This window comes from Sus scrofa, chromosome 3 (assembly GCF_000003025.6).
Source record: "Sus scrofa isolate TJ Tabasco breed Duroc chromosome 3, Sscrofa11.1, whole genome shotgun sequence".
Lineage (NCBI taxonomy): Eukaryota > Metazoa > Chordata > Mammalia > Artiodactyla > Suidae > Sus > Sus scrofa.
In genome coordinates, this window is record NC_010445.4 from 17,636,096 (window position 1) to 17,656,834 (window position 20,739).

A 20,739-nucleotide genomic window follows, 5' to 3' on the forward strand; every position below is an offset into this window, starting at 1 on the left:
CAACACACTTCCACTCCGCAGTCCTAATAACGCCGCCTGCCTCAGATTAACAACTTCGAAGAGAGGGCACCGGGGCGGGGTTTGCATCTTATTATGCATGCGCATTCTCTTCTCACAGTTTGGCGAGCACGGTACACTTTCTCCCTTCCTACTGGATCCTCCTTAGCAACCGTCACCGTTGAGACGGAGGGACGCCCCCAGCCGATTGGCTGTACCCGGCCTCTCTGCAGCGTAGATTGGCTGAAGCGTCGATAAGGGCCAGGCCTTGGCAGTCGCCGCCCGAGATCGGCTGTCCCAGAACCGAGGCAGGATAAAGACGGTGGGGACCCGCGACACAGAGGAGCGACCAGATGATCCGCCGGAAATCCAGCCAATTCCGGCGACTGAAAAGGCGGTCGGAGCTGGACCAGCACTCCGAACTGCGGCGAGAACATGAGAAAGACCATGAGAAGGACCTCAGCTCGTTGGATGAATCGGCCAAGAGGATGGGAACAGGAGTGCGGACCGAGTCAGGGACCGTGGCCTCAGTGGATGCGAATGAAGATCCTGCAGCCAACTTGTTCCCGGTGAGGACAGGTCAGAGTGGTCTGCTCATGAATGTTTATAAAAGGGCTCCCAGGCAGGGGGCCGTTTGTTTCCCGGGCTGCCTTGGTGAAGAGGCAGGCTTGAACTGCTTGTCAATACGCTCATGAATAGTACTTAGGGATCGCCGAAGCCCAGCCCGCCGGTATTGCTAGTACACAGTTTTTAAGATGAGAAGGCAAGGTATCGCGTTGTTAGACCACCAGAGATTCACCAAGGGCAAAGAACCACGGGCCAGGACTAACAACGCAGCTCTGCCTTTCCCAATCCGCTTTCTCTCCCGCAGCCGCCGCTACCCCAGCCCCGGATCTGCATATGGTGAGTGTGAAGAGCTTTGAGGGAAAGTTACCCTTCACACTTGTATTATTCCTTTAGCGCTTCCTTACGAGCCTGTCAAACAGGACGGAATTCCCATTTTACAGACAAGGAGACTGAGGCCCAGAGATACAATTACCCAAGATGACTATAAGCCAGGTCTCCCGCTGCCTCAGTGACTTTGTTATAAAGTTACACAGCGAGTTAGTGGAAGAGCCAAACCTCTTAACTCAGGTCTCTTGCTTCCCAGTCCTACGCTCTAGCCATCATAGCCTTGTCCTAAGACTAATGCATAATGGCCAACACCTTTTCCCCTCTTTTCCTATGATAGGAAGTACCTCGACATCCATTCCATGCAGAGGCTGGAGAAGACAACCAACGTGGAGGAGATGAGGGAGTATGGCGGGGAGTAGGGACAGGAAGAACTGGCTCTTGGAGAAGGCTGAGGCAGTGGGCTGGGAAGGCATGAGGAATGCCTGGCTCCAAAGCACCTTGTGACTTAGTGTAGGGTGGTGAAGGGAGATGAAGGGAGACTCTAGTTGCCACTCATTCCTTCCTCTCTCCTTCCCAAGGGTGCTGGCTGAGTTGTTGGGGCTCAGCTGTCCTGAGCAGAACCTGCGAGATGCCATCACCCTGGACCTCTTCTCCCACATACTCATCTTCTGCCGCCATCAGGGCTTCTCACTGGAGCAGACATCAACAGCTTGTGCCCTGCTCCAAGATCTTCACAAGGCCTGTATCGGTAAGAGGAGAGGCTACCCGAGAGTTGAGTCCAGGGCAGAGGAGGAGGATGGCACAAGTGACCAGGGGAGTCAAAGCAGGATTACCACCTGAAACCATGGTTCTGACATTACTAGGAGTATCATCACACACAACTTATCTCACCTCACCTTTCAAATCCTCCATTTCCTATTTTTTTTTTTCTTTTAAGCGCTACTCCCATGGCATTCGGAAGTTCCCAGGTTAGGGGTCAAATCGGAGCTACAGCTGCCAGCCTACATACACCTCAGCCACAGCAATGCCAGATCCTTAACCCAGAGTGGGGCCAGGGATCGAATGTGCATCCTCCTGGATACTAGTCGAGTTCATTACTGCTGAGCCACACGGTAACTCTCTATTTCCTTCTTTCTTTCTTTTCTTATTTTTTGTGCTTCTTAGGGCCGCACCCGCGGCATATGGAGGTTCCCAGGCTAGGGGATCTAATTAAAGCTACAGCTGCCAGCCTACACCACAGCCACAGCAATGCCAGATCCGAGCCGTGTCTGCAACCTACACTGCAGCTCATGGCAGTGCTACATCCTTAACCCACTGAGCAAGGCCAGGGATTGAACCCACAACCTCATGGTTCCTAGTCAGATTCATTTCTGCTGTGCCACGACAGGAACTCCTATTTCCTTATTTATTTATTTATTTTTCATTTGTTTTTGTCTTTGTGCCTTTTCTAGGGCCACTCCCATGGCATATGGAGGTTCCCAGGCTTGGGGTCAAATCGGAGCTGTTGCCACCGGCCTACGCCAGAGCCACAGCAACATGGGATTCAAGTTGTATCTGTGAGCTACACCACAGCTCACCGCAACGCCGGGTCCTTAACCCACTGAGCGAGGCCAGGGATCGAACCCTCAACCTTGTGGTTCCTAGTTGGATTCGTTAACCACTGCGCCACGACAGGAATTCCTATTTCCTTATTTCTAATAAGGATATAGCAATAACATTATGAAACTGTTCTGAGAAATAGTATATGTGATATATGTAAATATATGTGCATGGTGTTCCGTGAAATAACTCCTGCTTTATTCCTGGAACTGATTTCCTACAGAATGTTTAACAAGACTTAAAATTATGTATTTCTTGGCTTGTTGTAGGTCACTCTGACCAGAATATAAGTGTATTAAGGGCAGGACCTCCTCTGTCTTGATCGGGGCCTAGAGCAGTACACAGTGGGTACTCAATATTTGCTGCCTAGATCTGGCTACTTCTAAAGCTTCTGCTCAGGAGTTCCCTGGTGGCTCAGCAGGCTCAGGATCCGGTGTCACCACTGTGGCTCAGGTCGCAGCTATGGTGCGGGTTCACTCCCTGGCCCTGGAACTTCTGCATGCCGCAGGCACAGCCAACAATGTAAACACTAGAAAAAAATTAAGCTCATGCTCGATAGGTGGCTTTCGGGTGAGTAAAATGAACGAATGGTTATCAGGGAGGGAGCCTCACTGTCACCTCTTGCTTTCCCTCCCAGCAACTCCGTTGGGCAATGTGGAGGAATGTTACCGCTACTTCACCAGCGTTCTATTTTGCCACGGAGTCAGGGTCAGTTGCCCTGGAACAGGAGGGTCACTTTCCCCCAGACAAGGGCTAGCCTAGTCCCCCACCCTCTCTCACACCCGGCTCTTTCCTGCCCCAGATGGCTGGGCACTTGCAGAAAAGGTGAGGGCTTCCGGGGGTGGTCAGTCCCCTAACCTCCCGGGCATCCCCACAGCGGCCCCCCTTCAGTATCAACCTCTTTAAGGAGGAACAGCTGTTGGCCCTGGCCGATTATGTGGTCAACACCTACTTCCGCCACTTCAAGCTCTACAAGTATGTCTTCACACCCCAGGTACGGGGCCGTGGGCTCCAAGAGGCTCCTCCTTGCCCCCTTTCCCGCACTGCGGTATCCTACCCTCAGACACCGTCTTCCTCCCTCTTCCCAGGTGCGGCTGGATCTCTCTTTGACTTACATGGGGCTACAGCCACCCAGGCTCTGGCCAGAGGATGAGACGGGTAAGAGAGGAGGCCGAGGGCCAGGGCCGGACTGCGCTGCGGCTGTCGCCACAGCCGCAGCCGCAGCCTCTTCCTGCTTCCGACTTACAGAGAAAGAGGAGGGCGAAGAGGTGGAGGAGCCAGCAGCCAGCCCACAGGAGGAGGAACCGGAAGCGGGAGTCCAGCCAGAGCAAGAGCCAAGTGAGGACCCAGAGGGCTTAGGGTCCCGTGTGACTTTGGGCAGGTGTAAAAGGAAGGGTTTAGACCACATCAGGACTTCAGACTTTTTTACTCGTGGTGCCCTTTTCTCCGCGTTTCCCCAGGCAGTAAGTCCAAGGTGGCTGCTGGGGGTGAGGCAGGAGCTCCAGAAAAGGATTCTAAAACCAATGATAGTAATGGGGCCAGCTCACATTTGGCAATGCTATATGCAGGCAGGTCCTTTTTAAGCATTTTACATATATTAGCCCATTTAATCCTCTCAAGAGCTGCTGTCACAATCCACATTTGACACAGGAGGAAACCCAGGCAAGCAAAGGCTAAATCACCTGCCTGAGGCCACACGGCTACTAAGAAGCAATCAGAAAGCGCAGCAGAGCCGCTCTGCCCGTCTTTCCCTCACAGAAGGCCTAGCTGACATTTCCTGAGCTGAAGCCACACTGCCACCTGTGTAGCCCCCAGGGGCACCCTGGAAGTTGTGTTTGCCTGGCTGGGAGCAATCCCACAGCCCCAGGCAGCATCTCTCCTGACCTGCCCCTTTTGCCCTGCCCCTGCAGGCCAGCTTTCCATCCTCCGAACCTACATCAAGACCCAGGTGAACAAGGAGCTGGAGCAGCTCCAAAAACTCGTGGAGGAGCGGCTCAAGGCCAGTGAGGAAAGGCTCAGCAGCAAGCTGACCGCACTCGAGCGCCCCCTCCAGCCCCCTCCAGGGAAAGGCAAGAACAAGACCAAGTGACCCTCAGTGTTTTCCCCAATAAAGGCCTGGGCCAGAGTGGGCCCCCACCCCCACCCATCCCCTCCTGAGCACCTGCTGGGCTTCCGCGCCGAAGCCAGACACCAGACACGGGGCGCTGGCTCTCCCTGGCGTATAGCGAGTTTTATTGCATATGTGGCACAGGCAGCACTGTCAAGGCCAGGCGTGGCGCACTGGGTGGCTCTCTTCCACCTCAGCTCTGTTCTCAAAGCCCTGGCCAGCGGGGGTGGGTGTACAGGGCTGGTCCCTATGACAGTATGATCAGTGGTGGGCCTGGCCGGGCACGGGGGCCTGAGGCCAGAGCCCAGAGGGGCTGGAATGATAAAGCTCGTCCTGGAGAGTCCTGCTTCCCGGGATTCCTCAGGGCTGAAGTGCTAGCCCAGCACCAGCATGGCCTCGTCCTCTGGGATAGTCACTGAGTCCCCCTCCTCTTCAGGGGCCATCATGGGGAAAGGCCCAGGGGGCCGGTGCTGGAAGAGGGCTGCCCGGTTCTGCTGCTCACCCTTCTTCACCCAGTGTCCATAGAGCCGGAAGGCACAGCTGTCGATGAGGCGCCGCACCGGTCGCAGCGCGTAGGGGTCCCTCAACAGAGCACTCTTGGTCAGTGGCCGGACACGGTGGGCACTCAAGGCCACCCGCCCAGCGGCCAGCACTGTCCACACTGCCACCTGGGAAGGGTAAGGGGGACATGAGCTCCACTGGCCCCCTCCTCATCCAAGAAAAATCATGGGACAGACGAGCAGGCCCAGACCCAGAGGCTGATACTCTCAGGCTTACCCGGAACCGCTGGCGGGGGGTGAGGTTCCAGGGCTGGCTGCCCTGGCAGCGCTCAAAGAACGGGTGCTGGAGGGCTTGCTCAGCTGTCAGGCGCTCCTCCGGATCCACCTGCAGCAGCTTCGAGATCTAGGGGGGAGCCGGGGGCGTGAGGGCCAGCTCCGGGGCCGCCCTCCCTGCCCGCTCACAGCCCCAGCTCACCAGGTCTTTGACGGTGTCGGAACGGTCGTCCCATTCGGGTGAACTAAACTGGTACTGGCCCTCCATGATCATGCGCAACATCAGGATCTGGCGCCGGTGCCAGAATGGTGGCGAGCCAGCCAGGAGCGTGAACAAGATCACCCCACAGGCCCAGCTGGGAAAGAGATCCGAGTCAGCAGGGAGGGACCAGGGGGTGAGCAACTGCGCCGAAGGAGGGTACACAGAGGAGGAGGGGAGGCGGAGACCAGACACTCACAGGTCGACCTCCCTGCCGTAGCCTGGGTGGGTTTCATCCATGGAGCACTTGAGGATCTCCGGTGCTAGATAGCCTGGAGTCCCGCACAGCTCTGGGGAGAGAGGCCTGAGACTGATGGGATGTCACCAGCCCCCTCATGGATCCTCAACACCGCCAGGGCCACAGGTGTTCCCCTTCCACCCCTGCCTGTCTCCTGCCAAGACTCAGCATGAGACCCTAGCTCTGCTGAATAATTCAAGTACCCGCCAGGGCTCCTGGTGGCCGCCTTGGGAAAACCTGATTTTTAGAGTGACCTCAAGGTCCCATCCCAACTGTATCCTTTGCCTCCTCCAGCCCTCCAGCCAGGCCAACCCACTCCTCACACAACTTACTGCCATGTTTTACATGCAAACACACACGGAAAACAAAACTTCAATCTTTGCTGCATTCCTTTCCACTCAGATCTATTCCTTCTCTTATAATCTCTACTGCAATTAGTGGAACCACCATTCAACCCAGGGGAATGAGTATGAATATGGGATTTTTTTTTTTTTTTGTCTTTTTGCCATTTCTTTGGGCCGCTCCCGCGGCATATGAAGGTTCCCAGGCTAGGGGTCGAATCAGAGCTGTAGCCACCCGCCTACGCCAGAGCCACAGCAACGAGGGATCCGAGCCGCGTCTGCGACCTACACCACAGCTCACGGCAACGCCGGATCATTAACCCACTGAGCAAGGGCAGGGACCGAACCCGCAACCTCATGGTTCCTAGTCGGATTCGTTAACCACTGCGCCACGACGGGAACTCCGGATTTTTTTTTTTTTAAATGCTTTTTAGGCCCGCACCTGCAGCAGGCAGAGGTTCCCAGGCTAGGGGTCCAATCAGAGCTACAGCTGCTGGCCTACGCCACAGCCACAGCAACACCAGATCCAAGCCACATCTGTGTCCTACACCACAGCTCATGGCAACGCCGGATCCTTAATGCACTGAGTGAGGCCAGGGATTGAACCCGCAACCTCAGGGCTCCTAGTCGGGTTTGTTTCCGCTGCGCCACAACGGGACTCCTGAATATGGGATTTTTTAAGGCATAATGCAGGTAAGCCCTTTGTTTAAAACCTTTCCCTAGCTTCCCATCATGACCTCAGGATCAAGTTTTGACTCCTACAGCACACAGCCTGCCATGACTCCACCTATGCCTATATTTTTAGTTTCTTCTACCACTGCAGGCACCAATTCTTCCATCCTGGCAATTTCCAAACTATGACCCAGTGGGTCCAAACTCTGACCCACTTCCAGATCTTAATAGGCCTGAATTGAAAAATAACTCCTTTGGGAAATTCATTCCTATACTAAGTATTTACTGAACACCTACCATATATGCCAAACACCATATCAGACACAGTGGTGAATTCCATGTGTCCTAACCAAGCTCACTGCCTACAAGAAAGCAAACAAATGATAGAGCAGGATACGTACCGTGAAGAAGAGAGAGAGAAGAGCAAAAAGCAGGAGATCTAACCTGACCTGCAGCTTTAAACGCTGAATTACCCAAGCCCATGGAGAGAGAGCATGGAGTGGGCAGGGGAAAAGATGGGGAGTGTTATGTGGAAGCCCAAAGGGAAACGAGGCACAGCATCTGCACGACGGGTTAAGTTCAGAGACTAAGAGCATGAACTCTGGAGTCCACATTCCAGCTTCGCGACCTTGGGCAAGTCACCTCACCTCATCAAGCCCATTTATAAAACAGACCCACATACTATCTATTTCAAAGACTGTCGAGAGGATCCAGAGAAGTCAACCATGTAAAGACTCAGGGTGGGGCCTCGCTCACACCAAGTGCCCAGTCAATGGCAGCTACTGGCAAGTCCAATGCAGAGCCACCGAAGAAGGGGAGGAAGTAGTGCAGCAAAGGCTCTGAGGAGTCCCACAGCTGAACTTTGTTTCCCACTTGCGCTAGAACTGTGTGTCACAACAAATGCGTTGACATTAAGTGAACCTGAGTAAGAAGTGCTGTCTGGCCGCAGCAGGCTCCTCATAGCACCTACGCAGCAGTGTGGTCCTGTCTCCACCAGGCCCCAAAGGGGCAGCTGAGCCCTGCTCTCCCCCTCGCGCCTTCTTTTTCCTCCTGCAACAAGCCCAGCCCGGGAGCCCCCATCCTCCGTGGGTCCCCACAGCTCAATCAGGTGCTCCTTCCTCCTTGCTTCCCCGGCCTGGCCCCTTGCCTGTTGTGTGCCACCATCTGTTCCCTTGTGTGTCCCCATCCCCCCCGGGTCAGGAAGGCCACTGTGATGTGCACACCAGGCCTTGCAACCAGAGGGCAAGCGCTCGCTGACTTTCCGCCTTTCCTCGGGACTCAGTTCTCAGACGCGGCCCACCAGCCCCAGGCCTGGGTCTCCTGAGCCTCTGAGGGAGGGAGGTCCCCTTACCTCGCAGCTTCTCGCCAGGTTCCAAGTGGCAGGAGAACCCAAAATCTGAAAGTCGGATCTGCATGTTGTCATCTAGGAGAATATTCTCGGGCTTCAGGTCTCGGTGCACAATGTTGTTGGCATGGAGAAAGCTCACTGCCTCCAGCAGAGACCGCATGATGGACCTGGGGGAGGTGCAGTCTCCTCTGCTTCTCCCCTCTCCAGCCCCCGCTCCCTGCTCACCCCTGGGGGCTGCAGGCTCAGCCGTTACCTGGTTTCCTTTTCTGACAGGGCCACCTTCTCTGTGAGATAGTCAAACAGCTCCCCCTTCCGCATCCTAAGGGACAGATAGGATGGTGGGGAGATAGGCACACCTCACAGTGGCAGCTGAGCAAATAAGCCAGTGCTTACAGAATATACCGTGGAAGAGAGATCCCACTGCAGACAAATGGAAGGGTCTCGAGACAGACCACTCCAGGGGGGAACTGGATGGCAGGGGCTGTTTGGCCCAAAGGGTCGGCGGTTGAAATACCAGCATTGTGCCACAAGGGGGGGCAGTTTTAGCAAGAATAAGGGCCTTGTGATGATCACTTCCAGGAGGTCCTTGTCACCTGAGAATAGCTATACTCAAAAAAGGCCTTGTGAAGTGAATCTACTTAGACCACAGACCAAACTTTCAGTGAGGAGTAGCAAGAATGTTAAATAGGATTTTATTCTGAATTTGGCTTATTTTCTCCTGTCTTTAAAACTTCGTGATAACTGCAACTCTGCCTCAATCCTTGCAATAAAGAACACATCAGGTTCTGCAAAGTTGCATGGGGGTGTGACAGACACTTCCCACCTCCCCTCTGGTTTTCACAAAGAGACATTTCAATATGAAGACTTTGTAAATTTCCCCCAAAGGTCCCCCTCTCTCTTTTTATGGGGGGGGTGTGTGCTCTTTTTAGGGCCACACCTACAGCATATGGAAGTTCCCGGGTTAGGGGTCGAAATGGAGCTGCAGCTGCCAGCCCACACCACAGCCACAGGAACTCCAGAGCTGAGCCACATCTGCAACCTACACCACAGCTCAAGGCAACACTGGATCCTTAACCCACTGGGCAGGGCCAGGGATCGAACCTGCATCCTCATAGACACTAGTAAGGTTCATTTCCATTGAGCCACAACGGTAACCCTCCAAGGAGTTCTTAAATATTTGCTACACAATCCGCTCTCTTTTGAAGTATTTTTGCAACTGGTCTGCATTAGAGCATCGTATAACATTGGACTGGCAGATTCGGACTGATCGGAAAGAGACCTGATGGGCAGAGACAGACTCCAGCGGAGGGTGTTAAACCACAGGAGACTGGTGAACCAGAGCCTGTTTGTACGTGGCCAGCTCAGGGATGAACACCCTCCCCTTCAAACGGAGTTTCACGAAGACCTATTGTATTTAGCTGGTCACCGTGACTCCAGAAGAACCTGCCTCCATCAGGACGCCTGCAGAGCAGGGCCAGGGCCATGGCAGGCGGGCCTGAGCTGGAGCGGAGGAAGGTGTGAGCCGGGTGGTCCTGGGCCCACTGCGTCATGAGGCTGGGGCTGTGCATGGAGGGGAGGAGGAGGCTTCTCCACGGGGGCCGGGAGATACTCACAGGTCAAACACCAGGAACATGAAGCTAGAAGACTCGTAGGAATCGATGAGAGTGACTGGGGAAAGAGGCAGAGAGGCAGAGAGACAGAGATGGGAAAAGGAGCAAGGGCACTTTAAAGGGCCTTTTCCACCCTGAGGCAGCAGCGGGCTGTTACTGGGAAGGAAGGAGAACCGGAGGAGGCAGCGGGGACCCAAAGGCCGGCCGCGCTCTGACGTCTGGCGGAGCCGGGAGGAAGGGAGCAGAAGCGAGGCGTGGAGGCGGCGCTGGGGGAAAGGGGCTGGGGAGGCGCAGGGCCCGCAGGAGGTGGCTGTGGGCTGGCAGGAGCAGGGAATGCGGCCTCACTGATGTGGGGGTGGCCGGCGACCTGGCGAAGGATGTGCGTCTCTCGCCGCGTGGCTTCTCGCACCTCCTCCAGCTGCTCGGGACTCAGGCGCTCGGCTGTCACCTCCATGATCTTCACCGCAAACTCACAGCCAGTAGCTCGATGCACGCAACGGCGGACCACAGAGCTCACTCCTCTGCCAAAGTCAGACAAGGCGAGGCTCAGGGCCTCCCACTCGCTCGGCTGTCTCCACTCGGGCCTCGCGCCCACGGCGCCAGACTCTGCAGACCCAGCCAGACCGCAAGGCCACCTCCTCAGGCGCTCACCCTGGCCTGCGGGAGCTCCTGGGAGCCTCAGCCAGCCACGTGGGCACCCGGCAAGGGGCAGCTCACAGGGCAGGCGGGCAGGCCGGGGTCGGGGGTTCACATCCAGTCTCTGCCACCCTCTCTGTGGCTAAGCGTAGGCACTGAGCCCAAGAACCTGCCCCTGGCCCTGGAACCCCACAAGGCGAAAGCAGGAAGAAATGACCCACTTCCATGGTTACCCCCAATAAAACCTTGCATGCAGGAAGCACCAAATAAATCCTGGGCCACCGACCGGAAGACCCAAGTCGGGAAGGAGGAGATCTTGGGCCAAGCCCCAAATCTGTCACTAATTAACCTCTAAGTGACCCGCTGACATAAGGTCTCTGGGCTTCCACTTCACCAGCTCTGAAATGTGGCCATCATCATCTTGAAGGGATGCTGAAAGGCATAAATGAGGTGGAGCCAGGAAAGCCCACTGGTGTCATAAAGACAAGGTCCTAGGCAGGGACTTCCTTGCTTGGGCTCCATTGCCGACTCCATACGATACTGTAAGTACCTCAGGCTAAGATGCAAATCTCGGAGTTCCTATTGCGGCGCAGCGGAAATGAATCTGACCAGGAACCATGAGGTTGAGGGTTGGATCCCTGGCCTTGCTCAGTGGGTTAAGGATCCGGCATTGCCGTGAGCTGTGGTGTAGGTCGCAGACGTGGCTCGGATCCTGTGTTGCTGTGGCTGTGATGTAGGCTGGTGGCTATAGCTTCGATTCAACCCCTAGCCTGGGAACCTCCATATGTGGCGAGTGCGGCCCCAAAAAAGCAAAAAATAAATAAATAAGATGCAAATCTCTCCAGGATTTGACCTCACATCACATTTCACGTGCTGGTTCCCTGGCCCCACGTCACCTTACTGCTGCTGTGCTCCTGTGCCTCCTTGCCTTTGTGTAACTCCTTTTGCTCACAACGCCTGTCACCCACATCTCTGGTTCAATGAGTGGATGTGAACTATTGACCCTCTAGCCAAATGCAGCCCAAGAATATGTGCACTGTTCTTAACAAATCTGAATTCACATTATCTTAGGTGAATCAAGCACCCTCCAGCTGCCACAAAGCTCACCACTTCCTATTGTTTTACTCTTGGCCACGTCACAGTTTTAATTTCCTGCCCAACCACCAAGGGCACCTGAGTTTGAGGTCCCTAGTCTCATTATTACTCATCTTTTAATGCAGCTCTCAGAATTTGTGGAAAGCTGGAAACCTCTGCCACATGTATCCAATGTTTTTTATCATTTCAGGGGGCTCAAAGATACTCTGAAGTCAGCCAGCTAAGAATCTCTGCTTTAAGAGCCAAAGTGAATGCTACTTCTAGCAATTCTTTGTTTATTCTCCAAGAGGAAGGGGCCACTCCTTTCTCAGATGTCCCATCCGTAGCATTTTACCTGTAAGAGCATTCCTTGTTTTTCTTTTTGCTTTTTAGGGCCACACCCGGTTCCCAGGCTGGGGGTCAAATCAATCAGAGCTACAGTGGCCAGCCTACCCCACAGCCACAGCCGCGCCAGATCCAAGCCGTATCTACAGCCTACACCACAGCTCATGGCAACGCCATATCCTTAGTTGAGCAAAACCAGGGACTGAACCCACAACCTCATGGTTCCTAGTCAGATTCGTTTCCACTGCACCACGACGGGAACTCCAGAGAGCATTCCTTCTTAATTAAGCCTTCCTACTATGTAATATGACCAAACTTTTTTTTTTTTTTTGTCTTTTTAGGGCTGCACACACAGCATATGGAAGTTCCAGGTTAGGGCTCAAGTCGGAGCTGCAGCCACTGGCCTATGCCACAGCCACAGCAATGCGGGATCCGAGTCGTGTCTGTGACCTACACCCACAGCTCCCGGCAACAACAGGAACTTCCTGTAACATGACTATCTACCAGGGTCTTTGGACTCCAATTCTCCCTGTTGATACACCCCACTACCTTGTTCTCTGCCCACCCCTTAAATGTTAAGACTTCCCCAGGACCCCATCCTTGGCTCTGTTCTCAGGCTATACACATTCTCCCTCTTATCCGCCTCCCTGACGTCAGCATTCATGTCTGCCCTAAGCATCAGGCCAACACGTCGGACTGAATGAATGGCTACGACGAGGGCCCTAGAGACATCTCACTTTTACAGTGTCCGCTGAACCCTTCCCCTTCCCCTGAAACTAGCTCCTCAATTGCTGATCTCAATTAACAGCAATGCCATTCATTCAGACTCCCAAACTAGAAACCCAGGTACCATTCTTGGCTTGTCCCTCTTCCTCACAATCTACCACATCCAACCCGTCCAGTCCGTCCTGTGTTTTGCTCAGGTCTGTTTCCTAGCACTCCACCCCCACAGCCACGACAACCTCCTAACTGATCTTCCTGCTGCTAATCTCAACCACTGCAGCCCATCTGTCACATGGCTTTGACAATCAGTTTCTTCTTCTTTTTGCTGTGCTCATGGCATGTGAAGGTTCCCTGGCCAGGGATCAAACCCACCCTACAGCAGCCACCTGAGCCTCTGCAGTGACAATGCCAGATCCTAAACCCACGGAGCCACAAGGGAACTCTAGAGAAGTAGCTTCTTAAAACAGTCCCCATCAGGTCTTTTGGTGCTTAAAAACGTCCTAGTTAAAATTTTCCACATACAGGAGCTCCCATTGTGGCTCAGTGGTTAACAAACCCAAATAGCATCCATGAGGACGCAGGTTTGATCCCTGGCCTCGCTCAGTGGGTTAAGGATCCGGCATATCCATGAGCTGTGGTATAGGTCGCAGACACGGCTCAGATGCCATGTTGCTGTGGCTCTGATGTAAGCCAGAGGGATCCCTAGCCTGGGAACCTCCATATGCCGCAGGTGTGGCTCTAAAAAGCACCAATTTTTTTTTCCATACAGATGGCCAAAAAACACATGAAAACATGTTCAATATCACTCATTATTAGAGAAATGCAAATCAAAACCACTATGAGGTACCACCTTACACCCACCAGAATGGCTGTCATCAAGAAGTCTACAAACAATAAATAGCCAAAACATGGAAACGACCTAAATGCCCATCCACAGAGGAGTGGATCAAGAAGCTGTGGTACATACCCACAATGGAATATTACTCAGCCGTTAAAAGGAAAGAAATAACGGCATTTGCAGCAACATGGATGGACCTAAATTATCATGCTAAGTGAAGTTAGTCAGACAGGGAGACACCAACATCAAATGCTATCACTTACATGTGGAATCTAATAAAAGGACACAATGAACCTCTTTGCAGAACAGATACTGACTCACAGACTTCGAAAAACTTATGGTTTCCACAGGAGACAGGTCTGGGGGGGGGAATGCGCTGGGGTTGGGGATGGAAATGGTATAAAATTGGGTTGTGATGATCGTTGTACAACTACAAGTGTAATACAATTCACTGAGTTAAAAAATTTTTTCCTACAGAAATACAAAGGATCATAAGAGACTACTATATGCAACTATATGCCAATAAAATGGAAAACCTAGAAGAAATGGACAAAGTCTTAGAAAAGTACAATCTTCCAAGACTAAACCAAAATGAAATAGAAAAGATGAATGGACCAATCACAAGAACTGAAATTGAAACTGTGATTAAAAAACTTCCAACAAACAAACATCCAGGACCAGATGGCTTCACAGGCGAATTCTATCAAACATTTAGAGAAGAGCTAACACCTCTCCTTCTGAAACTATTTCAAAAAATTGCAGAGGAAGGGATACTCCCAAACTCATTCTATGAGGACACCATCACCCTCATACCAAAACCAGACAAAGATACCACAAAACAAGAAAACTACAGGCCAATTTCACTGATGAACATCGATGCAAAAATCCTCAACAAAATACTAGCAAACCGCACCCAACAATACATTAAAAGGATTATACGTCATGATCAAGTGGGATTTATCCCAGGGATCCAAGGGTTCTTTGATATCTGCAAATCCATCAGTGTGATACACCACATTAACAAACTGAAGAATAAAAACCATATGATCCTCTCAATAGAAGCGGAAAGTCTTTGACAAAATCCAACACCCATTTCTGATAAAAACCCTTCAGAAAGTGGGCATAGCGGGAACCTACCTCAACATAATAAAGCCCATATATGACAAAGCCACAGCAAACATTCTCAATGGTAAAAAGCTGAAAGAATTCCTGCTGAGATCAGGAACAAGACAAGGATGTCCGCTCTCACCACTACTCTTCAACATAGGTTTGGAAGTCCTAGCCATGGCAATCAGAGAAGTAAAGGAAATAAAAGGAATCCAAATTGAAAAGGAAGCAGTAAAACTATCACTATTTGCAGATGACATGATACTATACCGAGAGAATCCTAAAGACTCTACCAGAAAACTGTTAGAGCTCATCCACGAATTTGGCAAAGTCGCAGGATACAAAATTAATACACAGAAATTGACGGCATTTCTATACACTAACAATGAAAGAGCAGAAAGAGAAATTAGGGAAGCAATCCCATTTACCACCGCATCCAAAAAAATAAAATACCTAGGAGTAAACCTACCTAAAGAGACGAAAGACTTGTACTCTGAAAACTATGAGACACTGATGAAAGAAATCAAAGAGGACACAAATAGATGGAAAAATATACCATGCTCGTGGATTGGAAGAGTTAATATTATCAAAATGACTATACTACCTAAGGCAATCTACAGATTCAATGTAATCCCTATCAAATTACCAAGGACATTTTTCACAGAACTTGAACAAAATATTTTAAAGTTTGTTTGGAAGCACAAAAGACCCAGAATAGCCAAAGACATCCTGAAAAAGAAAAATGGAGCTGGAAGAATCAGGCTCCTGGACTTCAGACTATACTACAAAGCAACAATCATTAAAACGTATGGTACTGGCACAAAGACAGAAATGCAGATCAGTGGAACAGGATAGAAAGCCTAGAATTCAACCCATGCACCTACAGCCAACTAATCTATGACAAAGGAGGCAAGGATATACAATGGAGAAAGGACAGCTTGTTCAATAAGTGGTGCTGGGAAAACTGGACAGCCACATGGAAAAGAATGAAATTAGAACACTCCCTGACACCATACACAAAAATAAACTCCAAATGGATTAAAGACCTAGATATAAGACCAGACACTATAAAACTCTTAGAGGAAAACACAGGCCAAACACACTCTGACATAAAAGACAGCAACATCTTCTCAGATCCACCTCTTAGAGCACTGACAATAAAAACAAAAATAAACAAATGGGACCTAATCAAACTTAAAAGTTTCTGCACAGCAAAGGAAACCCTAAACAAAACAAAAAGACAACCCACAGAATGGGAGAAAATCTTTGCAAGTGAATCAACTGACAAGGGATCAATCTCTAAAACTTATAAACACCTTCTGCAGCTCCATACCAAAAAAACAAACAACCCCATCCAAAAATGGGCAGAAGATCTAAACAGACAGTTCTCCAGAGAACACATACAGATGGCCAAAAAACACATGCAAAGATGTTCAACATCACTCATTATTAGAGAAATGCAAATCAAAACCACGATAAGGTACCACCTTACACCAGCCAGAACGGCCATCATCCAAAAGTCTACAAACAATAAGTGCTGGAGAGGGTGTGGAGAAAAAGGAACCCTAGTACACTGTTGGTGGGATTGTAAATTGGTGCAACCACGGTGGAAAGCAGTATGGAGATTCCTCAGAAAACTAAACATAGAACTACCATTTGATCCAGCAATCCCATTCCTGGGCATCTATCCAGAGAAAACCACGATTCACAAAGACACATGTACTCCAATGTTCACTACAGCACCATTACAATAGCCAAGACATGGAAACAACCTAAATGTCCATCGACAGAGGAGTGGATCAAGAAGCTGTGGTACATATACACAATGGAGTATTACTCAGCCATTAAAAGGAACAAAATTTTGGCATTTTTAGCAACATGGATGGACCTAGCAATTATCACGCCAAGTGAAGTCAGCCATACAATGAGACACCAACATCAAATGCTTTCACTGACATGTGGAATCTGAAAAAAGGACAGACGGAACTTCTTTGCAGAACAGATGCTGACGCACAGACTTATGGTCTCCAGAGGAGACAGTTTGGGGGTGGGGGGATGTGCTTGGGCTGTGGGATGGAAATCCTGTGAAATTGGATTGTTATGATCATTATACAACTACAGATGTGATAAATTCATTCGAGTAATGGAAAAAAAAAAACAAAAAAGCCTTATGGAGCTTCCGTGTCCCTAAGTACCAGCTTTCAAAAAAAAAAAAAAAAAAATTTTTTTTCCAGTAAGTTCTAAGTGTTCTCTCATTTCTCAGAGGTACCCCTAGAGCAACTGTTCTCTTTTTAAATGATACCTAATACTGTCAACCTTATAGTGACCTGTGGAATGCACTCAGAATTTCTTGGGGTTTTTTTCCCATACTGCCTCCCTTTAAATACCAACTATGTGCAAATAACTCCTGCTGTACCATCTCAAGCCTTGCCCTACCTCCACAACTCCTGATTCCAATAGCCTTTTTTGAAATCTCCATGTGATATATAGGAGTCTGAACATGGAGCTCCCACTGTGATGCAGTGGGTTACTGATCCAGCTTCTGTCTGCAGTGTTGCCAATTTGATCCCCCACCCAGCACAGTGGGTTAAGGATCTGGCATTGCCACAGCTGTGGCATAGGTCACAAATGCTCAGATTCAATCCCCAGCCTGAGAACATCCATATACCAAGGGTGGAACTGGAGCTGCAGCTGTGGCCTACACCACAGCCACAGCAACACCAGATTCGGGCCTCATCTGCAATTTACACTGCAACTTTCAGTAACGCCAGATTCTTAATCCATTGAGCCAAGCCAGTGATCAAACCCGTATCCTCACGGAGACAAAGTCATGTCCTTAACTGGGGAGCCACAACAGAAACTCCTGGGCAAATCCTTTTCTTTTTCTTTTGGCTGCCCTGCAGCATATGAAGTTGCTCTGCTTGCGTAACACCTGATCCTCTACCCCAATGGGGGACTGAACCTGCATTCTGCTTCTGCAAAGAAACCGCCGATCCCATTGCGCCACAGCAGGAACACCCTGAACGAGTCTTATTGGTCACACTCCCATCAGGTTTCCTGGCCTCTGCAGCATGCGTCACAGCAGACCATGCCAACCTTCCAGAAGCACATCAGTCTTGTGTCTTTCTTTCTAACTCACAGATGGTGTCTCCCACTTCTCTAATCCCTTAACGGTGACATACCCCAGGGTCTGAGCCTGGGCCTCTCTCACTTTCCTACATTTCTCTTGCCAAATCCAACGATGCCTCCCAAATTTACAGCTCTAGCCCAGCTCTCTCTTTTGTGTTCCAGACTCAAAAGGCCTCCTTGACAATTCCGACCGGATTTAACCTTTTCAAAACGGAACTCTTCCCGCCCCTGCCTTCGGCAGGTCAAAATGGAACTCTTGATTTGCTCACCCCTCCCCAATCTTCTTCATTTCTTCAGCCACACAAATCCAAACCTTGGACGTGATACTTGTTTCCTTCCATTTCCCTCTTGGTCCATATCCAAGCCCTCAGGAAACTATATCCCTTCAAACCATCACCTGCATCTATCCACTTCTCTCCAGCTTTACCCCTGCCACTCTGGTCTAAACCATCACCATCGCTAACTTCAAAGAATCGGTATCTTTCTAGTCAGGTGGTCTCTATGCTTCCATTCTTGCCTCTCTCCTAACCACTTTCCACATAAGAGCCAGAAGGATTTTTTTTTTTTTTTTTTATCTTTTTAGGGCTGCACCCATGGCATATGGAGGTTCCCAGGTTAGGGGTCTAATACAGCTGCCAGCCTACTCCACAGCCACAGAAACGTGGGATCTGAGCTATGTCTGCAACCTATGCCACAGCTCACAGCAACACTGGATCCGTAACCCACTGAGCAAGGCCAGGGATTGAACCCACAACCTCATGGTTCCTAGTCAGATTCGTTTTCGCTGCACAACGACAGGAACTCCAGTTTTTTTATTTTTTTAACAAAGGATTTTGGGGGGGCCTCATCCGCAACATGTGGAAGTTTCTGGGCTAGGGATTGAACCCATACCACCAGAGACAACGCAGGATCCTTAACTGGCTGTGCCACAGCAGGAACTCCCAGAATGATCTTTTAAAATGTAACCACACACCTGTATTGAGCACTTACCATGTTCCAACAGTATCATATTAACCCTTTCCATCCTCACAGCAACCTACAAGGCAGGATCTATTTTTATCCCCCATTTACAGTGGAGAAACTGAGGCACAGAAAGGATGTTACTAGGTCCCAAATCACAGAAATGTAAGTCAGATCATGCTAGTACCCTGCTTGAAGATACCAGTGTCACTAGAATAAAATTTAAATTCTTTTTTTTTTTTTATTTTTAATTGGTCTTTTTTTTAGGGCCACATCCACAGTGCATGGAGGCTCCTAGGCTAGGGGTCGAATCAGAGCTCTAACCACCAGCCTACATCACAGTCACAGCAATGCCAGAGCTGAGCCGCGTCTGCGACCTACACCACAGCTCATGGCAATTCCGGATCCTTAACCCACTGAGCGAGGCCAGGGATCGAACCATCGTCCTCATGGATACTAGTCAGATTTGTTTCTGCTGAGCCAGGATGGGAACTCCAAAATTTAAATTTTTTATCTTGGCCCAAGGCTCTACACAATCCAACCTCTATTTACCTCTCCAACTTAATTTCCTCCCCCTTTTTCCACTCACACCATATTCTAGCCACTATGATCTTCTATCTGTGTTGTGAATAGGCCCTTTTCTTGCCATTCCCTCTGTCTGGAATATATCCTGCCTCAGTTCATGATTTGTTCATTCTCATGCTCTAAGTCTCAGCTCCATTAATTACTCTTGTTCCATCACCCTCTTCATTTTCTCCCTAGCACTGACACTGAACTTTAACTTGTTTTCCTGTTTACTGTCTTTCTCTACCGCTAGAATAGAAACTCCAGGAGAACAGAAACCTTGTAAGATAGATCTTACATCTCCAGTGCCTAGCACAGTGCACCCAGCACATTGTATGTGCCTAGAAAACCCTCATGTATAAATGTATCTGCCACTGCCTCTACAAGTGGGGCTTTCCTTCTATTTGTTGTGTGCTGAACTCCTGTTCATCCTTCAAGACCCAAATATCACCCCTTCTGGGAAGCTGTGGTTTTCTGAGACCCCGCAGCACTTTCTACATAGCCTGATACTTTTTCATATATCTTTTAGTCACTTCACTTGGAGTACCTCCAGAGCATAAACATCTGTTCCATGCTCCCTGTGTTCACCTTTGTGCCTGGCACAGGAGGTGCCTGAATTGTTCGTCGAATACATAAATGAATGAATTTGTGGAAAAATGGGGATTAACCCAGAACAAATGAGTCTAGTCACTAAACGTTCCTCTGCTCCCCACTAACCCTTCCCATTTAGAACTCTCAGCCCTCAGAGGGAACTGTGTATCCTGGCTAGGACCTGACCTCTCAAGACCTCCATTTCACTGGGCGCGGCCTCACCTGCCAATGACGTCCTTAGGGTCGTACTTCTGGTAAAACTCCTTGGCCGCAGCCCAGTCGGGCAGCTCATCCTCTGGTCCCACGTCCAGCGTCATTCTGAAGGAGGGGGGCGCCTGTGTGGAGGAAACGGAGGGCAGTGAGGCCCACAGGCTCTGAGAGGACGCACATCGCGGCTCACGGGGGCGCAGCCCTTGCGGCTGGGGAGCCAGGATCCTGAGGGATGGGGGACGGGGTGGGGGAAGGATCGGGACTGGGGAGACCCCACGAAAGGGCCTTTAGGGGTCGGGACAGGGTGGCAAGGCAAGGAGGGGGCAGGGGGGGAAGGGAAAAGGTGCGGTGGAAGGGGGGAAGGGGCACTCGGGCCGGTGGCTGTTGCTGCGCAGGCGCACTTGGGCAGGCGCCGGGACGGGGCGCGGGGTCTCGCGGGGACATACCCGCCGGGCGGGGAGAAGAGCAAGAGTAGAGTCAAAGCAGCTCAGTCGCGGGGTTCTGCTCTAGTCCCTTACCCGAGACGGTACCGGCAAAAACCTCAGGCCCCGCCCCCATCCTGTCCACCAATGGCCAGCGCCACCTGAAAACTGAAGTTCAAAGACCCCTCCGATTGAAAGCTGATAGTCCAATAAGAAGCCGAGAATCTCTGGGCTGGCGCGGGAGTGGAAGCTTGGAGTTACCAATGGTTGCGACGCTAGGGCGGGGCTTCAGATACGACCCA

General features: G+C 50.8%; 2 protein-coding genes across 8 annotated transcripts; one reads left to right on the forward strand and one right to left on the reverse strand.

Annotated features, from left to right (window-relative positions):
• On the forward strand, positions 59 to 4,632 carry CCDC189 (coiled-coil domain containing 189). Of its 4 annotated transcripts, XM_013992399.2 has the most exons (9): positions 59 to 566; positions 869 to 900; positions 1,229 to 1,294; positions 1,470 to 1,639; positions 3,128 to 3,198; positions 3,368 to 3,484; positions 3,579 to 3,648; positions 3,739 to 3,828; positions 4,401 to 4,632. In XM_013992399.2, the coding sequence occupies exons 1-9, from the start codon at positions 351 to 353 to the stop codon at positions 4,577 to 4,579; spliced, it is 1,011 nt and encodes a 336-aa protein (XP_013847853.2). In that variant the 5' UTR covers positions 59 to 350; the 3' UTR covers positions 4,580 to 4,632. The 4 variants fall into 4 exon arrangements, with proteins under 4 accessions (XP_013847853.2, XP_013847865.2, XP_013847868.2 ...); XM_013992411.2 differs by lacking the exon at positions 3,368 to 3,484 and having other exon boundaries at positions 3,715 to 3,828; XM_013992414.2 differs by lacking the exon at positions 3,368 to 3,484.
• PHKG2 (phosphorylase kinase catalytic subunit gamma 2) lies at positions 4,695 to 20,670 on the reverse strand. Of its 4 annotated transcripts, none has more exons than XM_005652997.3 (10): positions 20,534 to 20,669; positions 20,028 to 20,140; positions 10,184 to 10,359; positions 9,842 to 9,896; positions 8,482 to 8,547; positions 8,232 to 8,395; positions 5,829 to 5,919; positions 5,573 to 5,726; positions 5,375 to 5,500; positions 4,695 to 5,265 (listed from the first exon to the last, which is right to left on the reverse strand). In XM_005652997.3, the coding sequence occupies exons 2-10, from the start codon at positions 20,120 to 20,122 to the stop codon at positions 4,972 to 4,974; spliced, it is 1,221 nt and encodes a 406-aa protein (XP_005653054.1). In that variant the 5' UTR covers positions 20,123 to 20,140; positions 20,534 to 20,669; the 3' UTR covers positions 4,695 to 4,971.

What these genes read in the sequence shown, in the direction of transcription:
- CCDC189 (XM_013992399.2), top strand. Translation starts at nt 351, where the DNA reads ATGATCCGCCGGAAATCCAGCCAATTCCGGCGACTGAAAAGGCGGTCG. An exon ending in CAGCCCCGGATCTGCATATG is followed by an intron (nt 901 to 1,228) that starts GTGAGTGTGAAG and finishes TTCCTATGATAG; the next exon opens with GAAGTACCTCGACATCCATT. An exon ending in TATTTTGCCACGGAGTCAGG is followed by an intron (nt 3,199 to 3,367) that starts GTCAGTTGCCCT and finishes GCATCCCCACAG; the next exon opens with CGGCCCCCCTTCAGTATCAA.
- PHKG2 (XM_005652997.3), bottom strand. Translation starts at nt 20,122, where the DNA reads ATGACGCTGGACGTGGGACCAGAGGATGAGCTGCCCGACTGGGCTGCG. An exon ending in CGCCGGCCACCCCCACATCA is followed by an intron (nt 9,897 to 10,183) that starts GTGAGGCCGCAT and finishes CTCTTTCCCCAG; the next exon opens with TCACTCTCATCGATTCCTAC. An exon ending in ACCTGGCGAGAAGCTGCGAG is followed by an intron (nt 5,920 to 8,231) that starts GTAAGGGGACCT and finishes CTCTCTCCCCAG; the next exon opens with AGCTGTGCGGGACTCCAGGC.